Source organism: Nomascus leucogenys, chromosome 2 (genome assembly GCF_006542625.1).
Source record: "Nomascus leucogenys isolate Asia chromosome 2, Asia_NLE_v1, whole genome shotgun sequence".
NCBI lineage: Eukaryota > Metazoa > Chordata > Mammalia > Primates > Hylobatidae > Nomascus > Nomascus leucogenys.
Genome location: NC_044382.1, coordinates 147,331,937 through 147,352,652, shown reverse-complemented (window position 1 = coordinate 147,352,652; position 20,716 = coordinate 147,331,937). Strand labels below are relative to the sequence as shown.

Below are 20,716 nucleotides of genomic sequence, written 5' to 3'. Positions count from 1 at the left end.
GCCTGGCCAGCGATAGAGTTCTTCAGTTGTCCTGTTTCACTAAGAAGTGGTGAGCAGTGGTCAGATTTTGCTTTTCTTTTTCTTAATCTTCACACCAGCTTTCCCTATGGCCTGTATTTTGTGTAACTTCTACGTGCCAGAGCTTGCAAATTCCACGGAAATAGGAGGTGGTGCCGGGTGTGGTGGCTCACACCTGTAATCCCAGCACTGTGGGAGGCCAAGGCAGGTGGATCACTGGAGGTCAGGAGTTTGAGACCAGCCTGGTCAACTTGGCGAAACCCCGTCTCTACTAAAAATACAAAAATTAGCCAGGCTTGGTGGTGCATACCTGTAGTTCCAGCTACTTGGGAGGCTGAGGCAGGAGAATTGTTTGAACCCGGGAGGTGGAGGTTGCAGTGAGCTGAGATTGTGCCACTGCACTCTGGCCTGGGCAACAGAGCAAGACTCCACCTCAAAAAAAAAAAAAATAGAAGGTGAGAGAAAGCAGTGACAGACCAAGGGTGGCCCTGAATGCAGGCAGCAAGGGGATCTAGAGAATTTTAAACAATAATGAAACCTGAAAAGCTGGTCCACACGCTGGCAATTCCAAACAAAAGTGATAAAGTGCTACTCCCCTCTAGTGTGGACTCTTCCCCTTCCCCCAGCCCTTTGGTATATCCCTAGGGAGAGAATCTAGAAGGGGGAAGTGAGTCAGGCATTTTCCAACAAACCAAGATGGCAGCACCAGCGCTCACACTGTAGAAATGGTATCCTCCTTTTTACAGGAATATAGCCTAGCTACATACACATTCTTTTAGCTTTTAGAAATAAAATAAATGGGCCAGGCGCTGTAGCTTACACCTGTAATCCCAGCACTTTGGGAGGTTGAGGTGGGAGGATCACTTAAGGACAGGACTTCGAGACCAGCCTGGCCAATGTGGTGAAACCCCATCTCTACTAAAAATATAAAAATTAGCCAGGCGTGGTGGTGGGTGCCTGTAATTCCAGCTACTCGAGAGGCTGAGACAGGAGAATCGCTTGAACCTTGGAGGTGCAGGTTGCAGTGAGCTGAGACTGTGCCACTACACTCCAGCCTGAGCGACAGAGTGAGACTCCGTCTCAAAAAGAAAGAGAGAAAGGAAGAAATATTATTCATACTGTTTTCTTTACCCTCTTTTCCTTGAACAATATAACCTGCACATTATCATGTCGTGGTTTCGTCTCCATCTTAATTTTGGTAATAGCTGCACAATAGACCATAACGTATATGTGTGAATTTTTTTTTTTCTGTTTTTTTGAGATGGAGTCTTGCTCTGTTGCCCAGGCTGGAGTGCAGTGGCGCAATCTTGGCTCAAAAGTCATGCAACATTTTAAGGCTTTTGATGTTAATTGTTACATGGTCATGACATCCCTCTGAATATTCATTCTCCTTATCTGAATACAGAGCATGCAAGTACAGAGTTTAGGCGATTGAGCTGATGAGACTGAACCCTGAACATATTTTGGAAATATGCTCAGGGAACGTATCTTGGGAATATTCTCCCGGGGCTGTAGATCTAAGGAATCTTGGAATTCTTGGAATAGTCTCAGGAATCTTGGGAATATTCTCCCGGGGCTGTAGATCCTCCTGGCGTCTCTCCTGCTATATGCCTGTCACCATATTGGAGATGGTGGGAAGTGAGGTATTGAATAGTAAACATCCGCCAATGAAGTTGAAGGGCAGAGGATACAGAAACTTAGGAAGCTGCTAACATAAAGCAGGAGGGGACACAGCAGCCTCCCAGATGGCGGTAAAGCCTCCCAGGCCGCTGTAGTAGCCCACAGGGACATGGAGCTGTGGACAGCCTCGTCCACATGGAATGACAAATGTACTGGGTTAAGAAGCTGCCCTGGACCTTCTCCCAGGGCCATAGATCCTCCTGGCCCCTCTCCTGCTACACACCTGCCTGAGCACCAGTGCAACTCACTGGTGCAAAACAAGCCAACCACATCCTGCAGATGTGCTCAGAGTTTGGGTGAAGCATGTTTCTTTTTCCTAAAAGCATCCTTCCACAGCACCATTTCTGCAACCTGCATTAAAAGTGACATTTTGGCCGGGCGTGGTGGCTCAGGCCCGTAATCCCAGCATTTTGGAAGGCCGACGTGGGTTGGTCACCTGAGGTCGGAAGTTCGAGACCAGCCTGGCCAACGTGTTGAAACCCCCATGTCCACGAAAGATACAAAAATTAGCCAGGTATAGTGGTGCATGCCTGTAATCCTAGCTACTCTGGAGGCTGAGACAGGAGAATCATTTGAACTCAGGAGGTGGAGGTTGCAGTGAGCCAAGATAGCACCATTGCACTCCAGCTTCGGCAATGGTGCTATCTTGGAGATGGAGCGAGACTCCATCTCAAAATAAATAAATAAACAAACAAACAAACAAATAAATAAATAAATGTGACATTAAAAAAATTAAAATGTCTATTTAGAGCTGATGTTATTATTCATGACCCCTTTCAAAACCAGGAGGTAGCAGCGTGTGCCACGTTCTGGGCTCCTGATGGATAACAGTGTCTGTCCATTTCTCTCAGGGCATTGCTGGACTCAGTGGAGCGGCTGTGTTGAGAGGCAGCTGCTTCGCCCAGACCAGAGGGAGCTGGTGGTTCCAGCATCCTGCCTGCCGCCGCCTGACTCTGCTGTCACCCTGCGCCTGGCTGTTCTGAGAGGCCAAGAGCTGGAGAACAGGGCAGAGCAGTGCCTCTACGTGTCTGCACCCCAGGAACTCAGGCCTCGAGTCAGGTGGGGCACGTGGGCAGTTCCTCCAGGGTCCTGATTCATTTGTTCAGCCAACACTTACTGAGGACCCGTTAAGGCTGGGGCTGCCTTGGGGCAGGGCTTGCTGTGGTAATCTCTGTTCTCATAGGGGTTAGCTACCACCTGGTGGTCAGCACTGCTGGGCACGAATGAAAAAGGGAGAGAGCGCACTTCTATGAAAACTGCCCTGACTGGGGGTCAGAGAGACTTCTCTCAGGAACTGCAGCTCAGCAGAGATGTTCAGGAGAAATTCACAGGGCAGGGAAGGGGCAGCTGGAGCAGGAACAGAGCGGGCAAAGGGAGGGAACAGAGAATCATCAGGGAGCGAAAGAGGCCGGTGTCCTGATGATGGAGAAGAGAGGGGTGGGAAGGAGCTGGTAGTGTAGGCAGGGCCTGGATCAAGTGGGTCCTTGCTGGTCATATCAAGATTTTAGCCTTTTTCCTAAGAGTGACACAGAGAAACCAGCCAAGAGTTCCTTATTTTTATTTTTATTTTTTTTGAAATGGAGTCTCACTCTGTCACCCAGGCTGGAGTACAGTGGCACCATTGCAGCTCACTGCAGCCTCTGCCTCCCGGGTTCAAGCGTTTCTCATGCCTCAGACTCCTGAGTATCTGAGATTACCGGCAGGCGTGCCACCATGCCCAGCTAATTTTTGTATTTTTTGTAAAGGCGGGGTTTCACCGTGTTGGATAGGCTGGTCTCAAACTCCTGACCTCAGGTGATCCAACTGCCTTGGCCTCCCAAATTGCTGGGATTACAGGAATGAGCCACCGAGCCCAGCCAAGCATCCAAGAGTTCTAAGCATGTTATTTCAATTTGCTCTGTTGGCTCAGTGGAGAATGACTTGGAAGAGGGCAGGAGAAGACTCAGGGAGATTGCCCAGGCTCTTGCAGGAGTCAAGGTAGGAGGTCAAGGTTGCCTGGCCTATCAGCCAGTCCCTGCAGGAAGCAGATGGCTCAGCCAAACCAGGAATGAATGGAAGAGAGCTGATGAAGGGACCGTTTACAGGTGAGGGGAAGTATAAGGCAATGAACCAGGGGTGACAAGCCAGGACTACAACCAAGGGAAGCCATTATCACCCCCAGGAATGCAGAGGTAAGATAATGGGATGGCACTACTAGAACTCCTGGGAGCTGTCGCTGTGGGAGAGGGACCTCCTAATGGGAGCTGTGGCCTTGGTTGGAGAAGCACAGCCTCTCCCACCTGCAGCCCATCAGGGAAAAGAGCAGGGAAAGCTGTGAGTACATTCCCCAAACTCTCTCCTCTCATCCTCCAATCCTCTATCAATGGTTCCCATTGACTGGACCCAGTCAAAAGCTGGAGGGTGTGGCAGCTTGGGTGATGCAGTCTGTAGAGCTCAGTCTCCCAGGTCAGAGCCGCAAGTGGGAGGAGACTGGAATGGAGAGGCATATAGAGAACGTCCCGCACACTTGGGCTAGGACAGACATGAGGAGAGAAGTAGGAAGATTCAAGAGATATTGTCAAGTTCAGACCAAAGTGGAAACTGGGGGACCATCCTGTGGAGGGCAGGTCTGTGCAAACCTTCCCCCAAAGTTCAAGGAAGCAGAGATGCCAGAGAAAGAAGCTGACAAATTTAGTTTCTCAGAAAGAAACACTTAATTGAGACTTGTGAACAGAAACCATGATGTCTAGGACAGCTGCAAGACGAGATGGTGAAAGCCAGTGCCATTACCCCCCAGAACCAGGGCTTATATACCATAGGGAAGGAATGCGTAGGACAATCGTAGGGAAAGGTAAGAATACTATGTGAATCTCTTTAAGGGCAGGACTCATAGTAAGTATATGCTCTTACACAAAGAACTGTAGAGAAAATAGAAATCTTAGAGGCATTCCTGGAATTGGAGTTAATCAGTAGTCAACGTGGCAGATTAGCATCTGAAATGGAGTTGCTTTGGCCTTCGTAGAGACATTATAGAGAAGGCCAAGAGTCTGGATCCAGACACGATGGTTCACATTCTATCTGCCCACTTAGAAGTTACATCACTTAGGACAAATCGCATAAGCCCTCGGGGCCTGGTTTGCTCATCTGTGATGTGGGGACGCTAATATGTCACTCATAGCGCTATTGTGAGCATTGGACAAGCTAGAGACAACGGAAGTAATGTGTGCATGGTGGGCGCACTGTTAAACCACAGCATTAGTTTACCATTATCTGAACTAAACAGAATCACAGAAATTATCTAGGCTGTTCCCTCATTTTGCAGGTGAGGAAACTGAGGCTTAGAGAGTTTAAGTGATTCGGCCAGGTATAGTGGCTCATACCTGTAATCCCAGCACTTTGGGAGGCCAAGGCGGGTGGATCACCTGAGGTCAGGAGTTTGAGACCAGCGTGGCCAACATGGTGAAACCCCGTCTCTACTTAAAAAATACAAACGTTAGCTGGGCGTGGTGGTGAGTGCCTGTAATCCCAGCTACTCAGGAGGCTGAGGCAGGAGAATCTCTTGAACCAGAAGGCGGAGATTGTAGTGAGCTGAGATCACGCCATTGCACTCCAGCCTGGGCAATAGAGTGAGACTCAGTCTCGGAAAAAAAAAAAAAAAAAAAGCTTAAGTGATGCACACAAGGTGACCATTCATAAACGACAAGGACAGAGTTAGAGCCCAGGTCCTGTCTCAGCCTCATTCACCTTCCATATCATTACGCTGTGCAGTGAATGACATGGGAATGCAGTCAGGCCATGACTCAGTCCATCTTCACAAGCAAGGCTACGTCCCAGTGTTGGATGGGGCAGGGGCAGCTGTTGTTCCATCTTTAATTTGAAAAAGGGCCATTTCCTACCCTCTCAAAGGACTTGAGAAGAACTGGACAAAAGACCAGGCCAGTGGTCACGATGCCTGTCTGAGTCCATTTTGCATTGTTATAAAGGAATATCTGAGGCTAGGTAATTTATAAAGAAAAATGGGTGGCCGGGTGCAGTGGCTCATGCCTGTAATCCCAGCACTTTGGGAGATTAAGGTGGGTGGATCACTTGAGGCCAAGAGTTCGAGACCAGCCAGGCCAACATAGCAAAACGCTGTCTCTACTGAAAATACAAATTAGTTGGGTGTGGTGGTGCATGTCTGTAATCTCAGCTATTCAGGAGGCTGAGGTAGGAGAATTGCTTGAATCTGGGAGGCAGAGGTTGCAGTGAGCCAAGATCGTGCCACTGCACTCCAGCCTGGGTGACAGAGCCAGACTCTGTCTCAAAAAAAAAAAAAAAAAAAAAAAAAAAAAAAAAGAAAAGAAAGAAGAAAAAAAGATTTATTTGGCTCATGATTCTTATGGTTGGAAAATCCAAGACTGGACATCTGTATCTGATAAGGGCCTCAGGCTGCTTTCGCTTATGGTGGAAGATGAAGGGGACCTGGTATGTGCAGAGAAGGCAGGGAGGTGCCAGGCTCTTTTTTTTTTTTTTTTTTGAGATGGAGTATCACTCTGTCACCCAGGTTGGAGTGAAGTGGTGTGATCTTGGCTCACTGCAACCTCCATCTCCCTGGTTCAAGTGGTTCTCCTCCCTCAGCCTCCCGAGTAGCTGGGACTACAGGCACCCGCCACCATGCCCAGCTAATTTTTGTATTTTTAGTAGAGACAGGGTTTCACCATGTTGGCCAGGCTGGTCTCAAACTCCTGACCTCAGATGATCTGCCCGCTTGGGCCTCTCAAAGTGCTGGGATTACAGATGTGAGCCACGGCACCCGGCCGTCTTTTTAACAACTAGCTCCGGGGGTGACTAATAGAGCAAGCACTCGCTCTCAAGGGAGGCATTCATCCATTCATGAGGAATCCGCCCCCATGACCCAAACACCTCTCATGAAGCCCCACCTCCAACATTGGGGATCATATTTCAACATGAGGTTTCTGGGGACAAATATCCAGATGATAGCAATGCCTGGGGGAGCTTCCTCACTCTGTCCTCTGTCTGCCTTTCAGCTGTGAGAGGAACTGCAGGCCCGTTAAAGCCAGCGAAGACATTCTGCTCAGCGTCACCATGGGGGAGGACTCCCCAGTGGCTATGTTCAGCTGGTATTTGGGCAACACCCCAACAGAGCAGGTGAGCACAGGGACAACCACTCAAGAATGGAAATCTCCCTTGCGCTTTCAGCACACCCGTGTCGCATGCCCAGTAGTGGGCCAGGGTTGGGTCAACTCTATTCAGAGCCTGTGGTGTGGGACTCGGGGTATTGGGCTGGGGAGAAAATCAGGGAATTGGCAGCAGGGCAAATGGGCACAAGGGAGCATAAGCTCTGGAGAAACTTTGCAGCAGGTGCTCTTGGCATCTCAGCAAAGTCCCGCTTCCCAGGCGGACAATCCTAACTCCAGCTTGTGTGGACTGGCCATTGGCCAACAACTGATGGATGGAGGATCTACTAGCCCAGCCTCTCTGTCCCCAGGTAGGGTGATTTCAGTAGTGCAACTTACACTTCAGGGCTCTCCTTGCGACCAGGCTGAGGCTGGATGCCTCCAGTAACTGTTTTTTGCCTCATTTTGTTCTCTGCTGTTTCTCTCTCTCCACTGCTTTTCCGTGTGAATCCTCCTTCAATAAATAACCTGCACACAAGGCTGGATATGGTGGCTCATGCCTGGAATCCCAACACTTTGGGAGGCCGAGGCAGGCAGATCACCTGAGGTCAGGGGTTTGAGACCAGCCTGGCCAACACGGTGAAACCCCGTCTCTACTACAAATACAAAAACATTAGCAGGGTATGGTGGTGTGTGCCTGTAATTCTATCTACTTGGGAGGCTGAGGCAGGAGAATCAGTTGAACCTGGGAGGGAGAGGTTGCAGTACGCAGAGATCATACACTGCACTCTAGCCTGGGCAGCAGAGTGAGACTCTGTCTCAAAAATATTTTCTTTTTAATTTTTTTTTTTTTTTTGAGACAGAATCTCACTCTGTCACCCAGGCTGGAGTACAATGACACAATCTCAGCTCACTGCAACCTCTGTCTCCTGGGTTCAAGCGATTCTCCTGCCTCAGCCTCCCAAGTAGCCAGGATTACAGGCACATAACACCATGCCCGGCTGATTTTTGTATTTTTAGTAGAGACAGAGTTTCACCATGTTGGCCAGGCTGGTCTTGAACTCCTGAGCTCAGATGATCCGCCCACCTCGGCCTCCCAAAGTGCCAGGATTAGAGGCATGAGCCACTGTGTCTGGCTCAAAAATAAATAAATAAATGACCTGCACACAAATCCCCATCTCAGGCTCTGCTTCTGGGAAGCCCAACCTAAGACAAACACAACAACAAGGCTGGAAAGTGTCTATTCCAGGTGACTTCTTGGGGAGCTGGGGCTGCCTGTCCTCCGTTCATCAGTAATAAATCTGAAAGGCTGTCTAGCACCCAGAAGTCACTGTCCTGCTGCAGTCCAGTGGCCTGGCTGTAGCATCAGGAGCCCTGGGCCATCCTCTCTTTCAGGCCGAGCCCCTCCCGGATGCCTGCAGACTCAGAGGATTTTGGCCAAGGTCCTTAACCCTCCTCCAGGGCAACACCTCCACATTGCTGCTGAACAGCTCCTTATTGCAGTCCTGGGGAGAGGTCATCCGAATCAGAGCCACAGGTGTGAACCCTCCCTTGTATCTCCTCTCACGAACCGAGATAAATCCAGAAACACTCAGATATTGGGCATCAGTTTATTTTTCTTTTAAATATTGAAATAGAGAGATGGGATCTCACTATGTTGGCCAGTCTGGTCTTGAACTCCTGGAGCCAAACGATCTTCCTGTCTCAGCCTCCTAAAGTGCTGTGATGGGAGGTGTGAGTCCCCACGCCCACCCAGGGCATCAGCTTAGTGCAGAGGCCACAGCGCAGGCTCTGGTGTGAATCGCACCACTGCCACTTTCTACGTGGGAGACTCTAGGCAGAGGATTTCACCTCTCTGTGCCTCAGTTTCCTCACATGTAAACTGGGGTAATCAAAATGCCCGCCTCAGAATGGTTATTTTGCAGGATGAATGAGATAACCCCAGTGTTACAAGCAGATCATTCTGGGGTCGTGCAACTTGTATGCCCTGCCAGGATTCTTCAGGGCTTGTCATTTAAAACAAGCCCAGTGTGAGAAACACAGATTCTCAAACACACAAACAATGGCGGTGATGATTCTTTTTAGGAAGTATTGCTTTGCTTCCGTATTACCCAAAGTGGCCCACAGACCATGCACATCAGGATAAACTAGGTATTAGTTAAACAGGCACACTCTTGGGTCCACCCCAAACTTTCTGAATTGGGTCTAGGCCAAAGAATGAGTTTTTATGGGTTAAAATTCTCTTTATGCCCAGCTCTTCCAGGCATACGCTCTCTGAAAACCTACGTGGCTTCTCCAGGTGATGTGGGATGTGACTGCATGTTCACTCATGGCTCTTTACAGTGATCTCGGGGCCTGGGAAGAGTGTGGTTTTCGGGGTGGGCTCAGCCTGTTTCCGGATCCCGGTTCTGGTCTTTCCTGGCTCCGTGATCTTGAGCATTTTCCCAGCATAGTCACACCTCGCGAGATCTCTGTGGGGAAGCTATTATCCTCAGCCCCATTCTACAGATGAGGAACTGACTCTTGAAAAAGTCAAGTTCTCAGCCCGGGTCCAGTGGCTCATGCCTGTAATCCCAACACTTTGGGAGGCTGAGGTGGCAGGATCCTTTGAGGCCAGGAGTTTAAGAACAGCCCTGGCAACAGAGCAAGACCCTGTCTCTACAAAAATTAGAAAATTAGCCAGCCGTGATGGTGCACTCCTTAGGTTCTAGCTGACTCGAGAGGCTAAGGCAGTAGAATCACTTAAGCCTAAGAGTTCAAGGCTACAGTAAGCTATGATTGCACCACTGGACTCTAGGCTAGGTGACAGAGCAAGACCCTATATCTAAAGAGAAAAAAAATTAGGAAAACAAAATTGGAACAGAAAAGGTCAAGTCCGAGGTCACTTGGTTAGCAAATGGCAGAACTAAACTTCAAGCTCAGGTCTGTCCGATTATCTTCCCCTATCTCTGCCCAGTTTCTCAAAGTGAGGCCCTGGGATCCTTGCATCAGGGAGAGTTGTTTGGGGGTTTAATTGTTTAACTGTTAGATATGTACGTTTCTGGGCTCTCCCCAAAATCTCCAGAGACATCTGAGGTTCTGGGTTTGAAGTAGGGCCCAGGAATCTTTGTGTTTAATGAGCTCAGGGGGCGATCTAACAGCAGGATGGAGTTTGTGGGCCCCACGTGGCCCCCTGAACATGATCTGTCTTTAATCCCAGCACTGACCAGGCACGCCTATGGGGAGGACACCTATGTGATCAGCACTCTGCCTCCCCCCGAGGTGCCTGCCTGCACTATTGCCCCGGAGGAGGGCACCGTTCTGATGAGCTTTGCCATCTTCTGCAATGCCTCCACAGCCCTGGGACCCCTGGAGTTCTGCTTCTGTCTGGAATCAGGTACCGGCTGAGGACTCTGCTCTTCCCTCAGCTCCTGGGCTCATCTTCTTGCAGAACAGGGGCCTGTTCTCTCTGGGAGCTGCAAAGGATGTGTTCTGTGTGCGAGAGAGGTTGGCAGGATGAGGGTTCCCCTAAACCTCAACCCCTAGCCCCAAGACACTGACCCAGCCATCACTCCACAAAGACATGAGAAGAAGGTCCCATCAATAGCTCTTCCACAACTGGAAGCCAAAATCCATTGCCCTGGCATGGGGGACATTGATGGAGTGAAATCAACAAGGATACCCAAAAGTATGACCATGTGGGGCCGCCACCAAGACACCCTCCCCCAACCCCTGCTCACCACACACACACACCACACACACACACACACACACACACACACACTAGTAGCTGGGACTCCCAGAAGCCTAGAGCTATTCAGGAAGACAGAGATGGGTCTGGTTAACAGAATCTTCAACAATTTCATTGACACTGCTTTATAAGTGGCCCCAGGGAATGGGTGATATTGCAGGATGAGCTGAGCTGAAAGAACATTTTTGCAAAGGTGTACAGGTGACAAACATGGAAGACTCCATCCACAATGCATAAAACCCTACACAGTGTCCCTGCTGTCACCCTAACCACCCACACCCCAGGACAGCCACGGGGCATTAGCAGGAGAGATGAGGGAGCCACTCACATTGCATTTATTCTTCCACCTGGGGAGTGATTGGTCCTTGGAGGGTTCATCTGAGCCCTGATCTCCACCCAGTGGGCTTTGGCTTCTTCTTCTTCTTCTTCTTCCTTTTTTTTTTTTGAGACAGAGTTTTGCCTTGCTGCCAAGGCTGGAGTGCGGTGGCACGATCTCGGCCCACTGCAACCTCTGCCTCCCGCGTTCAAGCGATTCTCTTGCCTCAGCTTCCTGAGTAGCTGAGATTACAGGTGCCTGCCACCACACCCGGCTAATTTTTGTTTTTTTAGTAGAGATGGGGTTCCACTATGTTGGCCAGGCTGTTCTCAAACTCCTGACCTCAGGTGATCTGCCCACCTCGGCCTCCCAAAGTGCTGGGATTACAGATGTAAGCCACACGCCCAGGAGGGCTTTGGCATTCTGTACTCTGAAAATGCTCTAATCAGATTGTAATTTTCCTCCAAAGTCAGGCACCAGGAGTGTTGCCAGGATGGTCCCCCAAATCCAGCATCAAACATCACAATGGCATAAACACTACACCTTGATTAGGGAAAGTGCACATCAGCTATTGTAATACCCAAGGTAGTGTAGTTTTCACAGGTGCCCTGTCTAATAGATGTGGAAACGCAGCACTGTTAAGAGGGCTGTGAATAGGGCTGAGTCTGAAAGGAAAAAGTTCAAGCAAGGTAAGTGGATGTCATTTCAAACTGCGTCCCGCCAGAGGGAAAGGCCAGGACAGCTGCTCTAATTCCAATATGCTATTCCTCTTTAGTACCTCTCCCCCATCATCCAAGTGAGGATGGAGGCAGGAAAGTGTGGCTACATAAAAATGAGTCCCAGGCCGGGTGTGGTGGCTCATGCCGGTAATCCCAGGACTTTGGGAGGCCAAGGTGGGTGGATCGCCTGAGGTCAGGAGTTCGAGACCTAAGTTTTACATTTTTTTTTTTGTAGAAACAAGGTCTTCCTAAGTGGTCCAGGCTGGTCTTGAACTCCTCGCCCCTGAGCTAATTTTTAAGTTGTCATTGTTGCTCCTCCGCCCCGTCCTCCTTCTTTTTCTTCCTCTTATAATTTGGTTTACCACCTTGACTTTTGAAAAAAAAAAAAAAAAAAACTGTAAATGGGATATTTTTCCTGTGATTTTTTATGGATTTTAGTAAAACTATTCCAAAGTTACAGCAACCTGTAGTTGCTTAAAGAAGACAGTGAATCAGCATATGTGACTGTCTCATACTTAAAAGTGTGGAATCCCGAGAGCCTACCATGCCTTCGAGAGCTGTGGCTTTTGTGTCCCTGTCACCAGGCTCTACCTGAGTGGGTTGCAGCCTACCTGGGGCTTAGCGATGCCCCCTCATCGGTCAATTTCTGGTTTTGCCAGGTTCCTGCCTACACTGTGGCCCTGAACCTGTCCTCCCATCTGTGTATCTGCCACTTGGAAAGGAGAACAATGACTTTGTGCTGACAGTAGTTATTTCTGCCACAAATCGTGCAGGGGACACACAGCAGACCGAGGCCATGGCTAAGGTGGGTGGTGGCAGTGGCCACTGTTTCTTAGCTGAGAAAAATTCTCCACCCATATGAACCTCACCAAAAGGATGGCCAGATGGAAGATAGCCAGGGGCATAGCCAGATGAGTCACTGATTCATCCATTCCTTCCACAAATATTTACAGAGCATCTACCCTGGGCCGCGTCCTGGGGGTATAGCCAGGGATACAAGAGACGTGGTCTCTACCTTTGTAGATGTTATGACTTAGTGGCCAGAATAGGGGGAGGGTCCTGGGAGCTGGTGGGTGAAGGGGGTTGGAAAATGACTCTGGCATGCGTTAGGCTAGCACCTTAAGAGAGCTCATAGGAAGCAGAACCAAGATTAGCCAACAAGGACTCAAGGAAGGGCCTGGATAAGATCCCAAGAATATTTCAAGCGTCAGAGGCCAGGTGGAGGTGGAAGAGGTTGAGACCAAGAGGAGGAGGGCAGCCAGTGGTAGAGCGATGACTTGCGCCGGGCTGGAGCTGACCAAGGCTTGGTTTGGGTGGCTGTCAGCTGCCTGGTGCGAGCAGGTCTGGGTGCCCTCCAGCCTCAGGAAGTGCCCGAGAGCCCACAGGCCAGGCCAAAGTCCTCCAAGCCTCTCTGACCCCACGTGAAGACCCCTGACTTCAGAGGCCAGGTTCTTCCTAGCAGGTTCTGAGCACATTTCTGATTTCCTAACAGGTGGCACTCGGAGACACATGTGTGGAGGCTGTAGCATTCCAGGCTGCCGTGTCAGAGAAAATCCCCACAGCTCTGCCAGGCGAGGGTGGCCCCGAGCAGCTCCTCCAGCTGGCCAAGGCCGTGTCCTCCGTGCTGAACCGAGAGCACGACAACCAGGGCTCAGGACAGTCGCTGAGCGTGGACGTCAGACAGAAGGTGCCTGTGGGAAGCTGGGGGTCTCCTTTCATTCCCTTCCTCTGGGTCCCCAGGGTCTGCATGTGGCCATTTTGGCTGTGGATCAAGGTTCATGGATCAGGGGAGAAGCCTGTGGTGTCTCCCAAGCAGCTGACACCACCTCCCTCTCTGGTCTTTTGGGTGAGTGACATAAAGTGAAGAAAATGCCTTCTTCCTTGGTAACCTGCTTTCTTGGCTGGCCCTCATGGAGGCACAGGCCTCTGGGATGGGGGGAGTTTAGAACGCATCACCCCCTCCCTTTCACGTTTCAGATGACAAGGCAGAGCCCCAGAGGAGAAAGGGGACTGTCCTTAGTCATATGGGTAGCGGTTTGGAGTTGGACCACAGATGGTGTCCCAGCTTTGTCACTTACCATTTGCATTGTCACGGGCCAGGGACCGAACCTCTCTAAGCCTCCGTTTCCCCAAATGGAAAAGAGGAATGAGAATACTAGTCTCCTCATACGATTGTGATAAGAGTTAAATAAGAATTACAATCACTGCAACTAAAAAACTGGATAAGATCGCCAACATTCAACCACTTTTAATCTACAAAAATGGCCATTCTGTGTGATAAACTATTGCAGAACATATGATTGTGTCCACTCCCAGTGCGTGCCACATGAGTTTGTGTTTGTGTGTGTGCATGCACACACACACATACACACACACACACACACACACACACACACACACCCCTCTGTGGGCACGGAGAAGAGAAGAAAGACTTCTCTTGGCTCCCTGAAAGGTTTGCAGGAAAGTACTGAGTGTGGTGCTGGAGGCCCGGTAGGTACTTAATACAGGAAGGAGGCTTGTCATTGTGGTCGCTTACAGAGAGAAACTAACATGTATCAAGCACCTGCTATGAGCTGCCAGGCCCTGAATTAGGGCTTCATGAATCTGTAATCCCCACTACAACCCTGGGAGGTAAATGGTGAGGCCTCTGTCTATGTTACAGCAGAGGAAACAGAGGGTAAGAGAATCACAGGTGCCTGCCTGGGTCCCTATGTCTGGTAAGTGGTGAAACCGGGGTTCAAACCCAGGTTAGAGGTTCCCCCTCCGCCTCCAGCCCTCTTACCCCAGACCTTTGTTCCACATTCCCTACCCCATTCCCCCTGCCACATACATACGCATTAACTCTCACACATACATACACACACTTTCACACACACTCTCATGCTCACACACACACATACCTGCACTCACACATGTTCGCACACACACACAAACACATTCACACACTCCCACTCACACACACTAACACACATGCTCACAGACTTATACGTAAATGCGTGCTCACACACTCATATTGATACATGCTCATACACACATACACTGACAGATGCTCACACGGTCACACAGACTCACATATACACACATACACATGCACACTCAAACTGACACGCTCACACACATACACTGACACGCTCTCACACATTCATACACACGCATACTCACACCCACACACAATTATGCTTTCACACATACACACTCATACATACACACACTCACACACTTTCACACACACACAGCTCTCATTCTTGGTCTCATTCACTCTGAGAAGTACCAATGGTAAGCTTCCCCTGGGCATCCTGTGGTCCCCAAGCACACCGACCACACAGCCTAACCCAAGGTGTCCCCATGAAATGCCCGGGGCCTGGCACAAGACAGATGTCAAACTGTCACTGGGCAGCTGAGAAGAAGTTAACAAGGGCTTTGTTGAGAGAGGTGTGTGCAGGGCTTAGGGAACAAACTAGACAGCGTGCAGGACCCCAGGGGCCTGGCCTGCCGTGAGCAGGATCCAGGGAGCGGCTGCTCACAGAGGGACTCTCTGGTAGGGGCTGTGGCTTTTGAAGAACGAGGCGGCCAACCCTCGGTGACCTGGCCAGGGGCATCGGCAGAATGACCCCTCCCAGCTCTCTCTCCTCCTGCCTTCTCGTTCCCTGCTGGTCTCCTGCTGGGTGAATCCATTGGCCAGAGGGTCCAGAGCCGGTGACATCTCCACCCAGGGTAGATGACAAGCGATGGGGTTAGGGCCTGCAGAAGCAAATGTGAGATTACCCATTATCTGAGTTTCCCTTCTGGAACATTCTGCAAAGAGTCTCCTGCCACACTGACCTATTCTTTCCTCCACTCAAGACACAGCCGGGATGGAGGCCTGGCTGCCCCTGGAGTGGATGGCAGATGTGCTCATATTTGGAAGCTTCGGGAAAGCCTGTCAGGCTGAGCCAGGTGTGAGCAACAGGCCACGGTGTCTCTGCCCCGTCAAAAGTGGCTGCTGCTTAAATCTAAGTCATTATTAAAATTAAATAAAGTTACAAATGAAAGTTCTACTGGGCAGTGCTGTAATGATGTTCTTAGTTTTTCTCTGCTCCTACCAAGGCCCCCTACCAGCCCCTCATTAGTGCTTTGTAGTGTAGAAAGCCCTTGACCCTGAAGCCTGTGGCCTGGCCCAAGGCAGGAGTGTAGGGCTGGGTAGGGGGGCCCTTGTCCCCACTGCTGCAAGGGCACACAGGGACCCCAAGCCTCCGGTGAGACCTCCCATCCATGCCGGGCCAACAGTCATCCAGTTTCTGAATTTCATGCCATTCCGGTCACAGGTGCCACACTGAGACACAATTTATTTTCAAATAGTGCCAAATTCTACAGATTCGATTTGAAGATTTGGAGAAAGCTTGAGACATCCTATATATGTTTGCTAGGGCTGCTGTTACAAATGACCACAAAGATCATGGCTTAACACAACACACATTTATTCACTTTATAGTTCTGGAGGCCAGAAGTTTAAAATGGGGTCCACTGGGCCAAAATTAAGGTGTCAGTAGAGCTGCAAACCTGGAGGCTCCAGGGGAGAAGCCATTCCTTGCCTTTTCTGGGTTCTAGAGGCCACCTGCACTCCTTGACTCCTATCTTCGAAGCCAGCCACGCAGCATCTCCAAAGCCCTCCCCTCTCCCTCTCTCTCTCCCCACCCTTACCTTGTTCTCTTTCCCTCTCTTTCTCTTCCCCCTATCCCTGCCTCCATCACCCATGTCCTGTTCTGATTAACGTTCCTGCCTCCCTCTTAGAAGGATCGTGTGATGATGTTGGTCCCACCTGTTCATCTGGGATAATCTCTCCATCTCAGAATCCTTAACTTAATTGCTTCTCCAAAATGACTTAGCCAAAGTGCCTTTTGCCACATTCAGTAACGTATCCACAGGTTTCAGGGATGTGAATGTGGGCATCTTGAGGGGGCTGTTATCTGCCTAATCACACATCATACAAGGCAGACAGAGGTCTGCAGCGCTTTAGAAACCCCCAGTGAGGCCAGGTGTGGTGGCTCATGCCTATAATCCCTGCATTTTGGGAGGCTGAGACAGGCGGATCATTTGAGGTCAGAAGTTCAAGACCAGCCTGGCCAACATGGCAAAACCCTGTCTCTACTAAAAATACAAAAAATTAGCTGGACATGGTGGTGCACACCTGTAATCTCATCTACTCAGGAGGCTGAGGCCTGAGAATCTCTTGAACCCAGGAGGCGGAGGTTGCAGTGAGTTGAGATCATGCCACTGTACTCCAGCCTGGGTGACAGAGCAAGACTCTGACTCAAAAAAAAAAAAAAAAAGTAAAAGAATCCCCTAATAAGCATGGTCACGCCTGACCCTGTATCTTCCTGGCACTACTTCATGGAGCCACGGAATTACATTTCCTCTCCCTGCCTTTCTCTCCCATGCCAAGGTCAGAGAGCATGTGCTGGGGTCGCTGTCTGCAGTCACTGCCAGCTTGGAGGACATGCAGAGGGTGCAGGAGCTGGCTGAGGTGCTGAGAGAGGTGACCTGCCGGAGTAAGGAACTCACACCCTCGGCCCAGGTGAGTAGCTCCCATGTACTGAGGCTATCATGGGACATGCTCCTTCACGGCAGGTGGGTGATCAGCATAGGCTGAAGGGGTCCCTTGGCCACAGGGCTCCCCTGGGGCTGCCAAGACCTCTGCCGTCTTCTTTCCAGGGGTCCTGCATGGGCGATTCATGGGAAGGTGCCCCTCCTGCAGCCTGTGTATCTCACACTGGGTGAGAGGGCCTGTTTGCCCAGAATCTCACTCCTGCATTTGCTGGTGAGCAAGTTGAGGGAGTAACTGAATCTCATTAATATTTGGGTGGCCAAATGTGAGTCCAGACACTGCTACTGACTGCCCATGTTCTCAACTTCAGTGCACACCAGCCTGACATCCGGCTGCCAGTTCCTGCCCTTCCTTATCCTTCTGGGGGTCTTCTCTGACCCTCAGAGCCTACTCTACCTGCCCATATGGCTGTGAATTCATGCAGTGTTCAGCGACTAATGGAGCTGGTGTATAAATACCCCAGCTCCCTCACCCCTCTTGATGGATAATCCCAAGCAGGAGTGAATCCCAGGAAATAGGCTTGATCACACTCCTCTGCTGGCTTCCACCCTTCCCTGTCTCACACCCCCTACTCCCCACAAGTGTTTCTTGGGATCATGTCCAAATAAATGACTTGCTCTCAAATCCTTGCTCTGGGATCTGCTTTTTGGAGAACTCAAATTAAAACACCATGTTCCCAGGGTTCTGACAGCCAAGGGTTAAAAAAGAAGTCTTGGGCCAGGTGCGGTGGCTGACATCTGTAATCCCAGCATTTTGGGAGGCAGAGGCAGGAGCATCGCTTTAGGCCAGGAGTTTGAGACCAGCCTGGGCAACATAGTGAGACCTCATCCCTTCAAAAACAAAACAAAGGCTGGGCACGGTGGCTCACGCCTGTAATTCCAGCACTTTGGGAGGCTGAGGCAGGTGGATTGCCTGAGGTCAGGAGCTTGAGACCAGCCTGGCCAACATGGTGAAGCCCCATTTCTACTAAAAATACGAACATTAGCTGGGCATGGTGGTGTGCACCTGTAGTCCCAGCTACTCGGGAGGCTGAGGCAAGAGAATTGCTTCAACCCGGGAGGTGGAGGTTGCAGTGAGCCGAGATCATGCCACTGCACTCCAGCCTGGGTGATAGAGAGAGACTCCATCTGAAAAAACGAACAAGCAAACAAAAACAAAGCAAAACAAAATTGGTTGGGCATCATGGTGCACACCTGTAGTCCTAGCTACTTGGGAGGTTGACATGGAAGGATCAATTGAGCCCAGAAGGTCAAGGCTGCAGTGAGCCATGATTGTGCCACTACACTCCAGCATGGCAGACAGAGCAAACCCTATGAAAAAAATAACAATAAACAGAAGCCCTAAAAACAGGGAAAGTGGGCCAGCACAGTGGCTCATGCCTGTAATCCCAGCACTTTGGGAAACTGAGGCAGTAGGATCATTTGATCCCTAGAGTTCAAGCCCAGTCTGTGAACTGTGAAACATAGGGAAACCACATCTTTATTTAAAAAAAAAAAAAAAGCCTAAATACTGGCATATACCTGTAGTCCCAGCTACTCAGGAGGCTGAGGCATAAGGATCACTTGAGCCTAGGAGTTCGAGGTTACAGCGAGCCATGCTTGCGCTACTGCACTCCAGCCTGGGCAACAGAGTAAGAATCTGTCTCAAAAACAGAAGAGAAGAGAACTGTCCTGGCTTTGCCCTACCCACTCTGGTAGGAGGTTGTGCCCCTAAAATCTTCCAGACTAAAGCCAGCAAGGCTGGTCTTGATTCTGGGGCTTATTCTTGATATGACACTTCCCATTTACACATCCATTAGCTAATCCGTCTATTAACATGCATATACACTGTATATACATGGACCTGTACACATCCTCCACTCTATCCTTCTATCCATTCTTGCATGCGTTAAATTCACCATTCATTTAACAAATGCTTCCTGAATGTCAAGTATGCGCCAGGTAACGTGCAACTCATTGAGAATTCAGCAGCAAATCAGGTAGACATGGCATCTGCCATTACGGTCCTTTCAGACTACTGAGACAGCCAGACATTAGACAAATAATTTCAAAAATACATATAAAACTACAAAATTTGAATACGTACTGAATCCACCCACCCACCCACCCACCCAACCATCCACCTATTCATTCATCTACCATCCACCCATCTATTCATCCATCATTCATCCATCCTCCATCCATTTATCTTCCACCCATTCACCCATCCACCTGTCATCCATCCATCTATCCACCCACGTATCCATCCTTCATTCTCCATCCATCCACCCACCCACCATTCATCCATCCACCCACCATCCACCCACCCATCCATCCATCCATTCATCACCCATTCATCCTCCATCCACCCATTCATTCATTCATCCTCCATCCATCCATTTTCCACCCATCCACCTATCATCCATACATCCATTTATCCATCTGCCTATCCATCCTTCATTTATCCATCCATCCATCCATCCGTCCCCTAGTCATTGAATGTTCCTGAAGACCTACTATATGCTGGGCACTGTGCAGGGCATTCTGGTAAGGATTCAGAGGCAGACCAGGCTACTCTCCTGAAGGATCTCAGAGGACGGTAAGGTGGGAGGACCTGGTCTCAAGCCAGAGATACAGGGAGCTTGTGTGCCAGGTCTAGCCCAGCTCTTTCCTGGCTTGTTCCCCTCCTTGCTTCCCTTGTCCCTTGAATGACACAGGAATGGTCTATCTTAAGCAGAGGCTCACACTGCTTTTCCTTATTTAGGTGAACCCAGTGGGAGGCCAGCTTGGCTCTACAGCATGCCAGTGAGGCCCTGTTGACAGTGAGTGCCAAGGCCCGCCCTGAGGACCAGAGGCGCCAGGCAGCCACCAGGGACCTGTTTCAGGCTGTGGGCAGTGTGCTGGAAGCTTCCCTGAGCAACAGACCAGAAGAGCCTGCGGAGGCCAGCAGCAGCCAGGTGGGTGTCCAGGCCAGATGGAGACCTCAAATACACTGAATGCTTAGTCACATCAGCTTTTCTAGGTGGAGCTTTCCCCCATCTTGCCGATGAGGAAACTGAGGCACAGAGGTTAAGGTGTTGCCCTGGGAGCTGGAAGAAAATTTCCAGAGGGCGTGCCAGGCGCGATGGCTCACGCCTGTAATCCCAGCACTTTGGGAGGCCGAGGAGGGCAGATCACCTGAGGTCAGGAGTTCGAGACCAGCCTCAACATGGAGAAACCCCATCTCTACTGAAAATACAAAATTAGCTGGGCATGATGGCTGGCACCTGTAATCCCAGCTACTTGGGAGGCTGAGGCAGGAGAATTGCTTGAACCCGGGAGGCGGAGGTTGCAGTGAGCCGAGATCACGCCATTGCACTCTAGCCTGGGCAACAAGAGCGAAACTCCGTCTCAAAAAAAAAAAAAAAATTTCCACAGAGCAGGGCTTCTGGGAGGCAGTGTGGGGTGGTGAGCAAATCACAGGCTCTGGAATGAGACAGCCTGAGTTTGAATCCTGCCTCTGTCGCTTAGGAGGGTTGTGACCCGGGCAAGTTACAGAGCTTACCTAAGCCTCATTTCCTCATGTGTAAATCAAGGCACTCTGCCTCGTCCCAAA

General features: G+C 50.1%; 2 protein-coding genes across 2 annotated transcripts in view; both read left to right on the top strand.

Annotated features, from left to right (window-relative positions):
* The window catches only part of LOC115837586 (polycystic kidney disease protein 1-like 2), a 50,873-nt gene extending 33,106 nt beyond the window's left edge, over positions 1 to 17,767 (top strand). The window contains exons 11-18 of the mRNA XM_030823743.1: positions 2,550 to 2,757; positions 6,705 to 6,825; positions 8,190 to 8,331; positions 9,994 to 10,170; positions 12,219 to 12,364; positions 13,052 to 13,246; positions 16,982 to 17,113; positions 17,251 to 17,767. Coding sequence (XP_030679603.1) covers positions 2,550 to 2,757; positions 6,705 to 6,825; positions 8,190 to 8,331; positions 9,994 to 10,170; positions 12,219 to 12,364; positions 13,052 to 13,246; positions 16,982 to 17,113; positions 17,251 to 17,316 — 1,187 coding nt within the window. The 3' untranslated portion in view covers positions 17,317 to 17,767. The remainder of the gene's footprint in view (positions 1 to 2,549; positions 2,758 to 6,704; positions 6,826 to 8,189; positions 8,332 to 9,993; positions 10,171 to 12,218; positions 12,365 to 13,051; positions 13,247 to 16,981; positions 17,114 to 17,250) is intronic.
* The window catches only part of LOC100586182 (polycystic kidney disease protein 1-like 2), a 120,368-nt gene that overhangs the window by 33,112 nt on the left and 66,540 nt on the right, over positions 1 to 20,716 (top strand). The window contains exons 11-18 of the mRNA XM_030823728.1: positions 2,550 to 2,757; positions 6,705 to 6,825; positions 8,190 to 8,331; positions 9,994 to 10,170; positions 12,219 to 12,364; positions 13,052 to 13,246; positions 16,982 to 17,113; positions 19,896 to 20,078. The gene's annotated coding sequence lies outside the window, so the exon portion shown is untranslated. The remainder of the gene's footprint in view (positions 1 to 2,549; positions 2,758 to 6,704; positions 6,826 to 8,189; positions 8,332 to 9,993; positions 10,171 to 12,218; positions 12,365 to 13,051; positions 13,247 to 16,981; positions 17,114 to 19,895; positions 20,079 to 20,716) is intronic.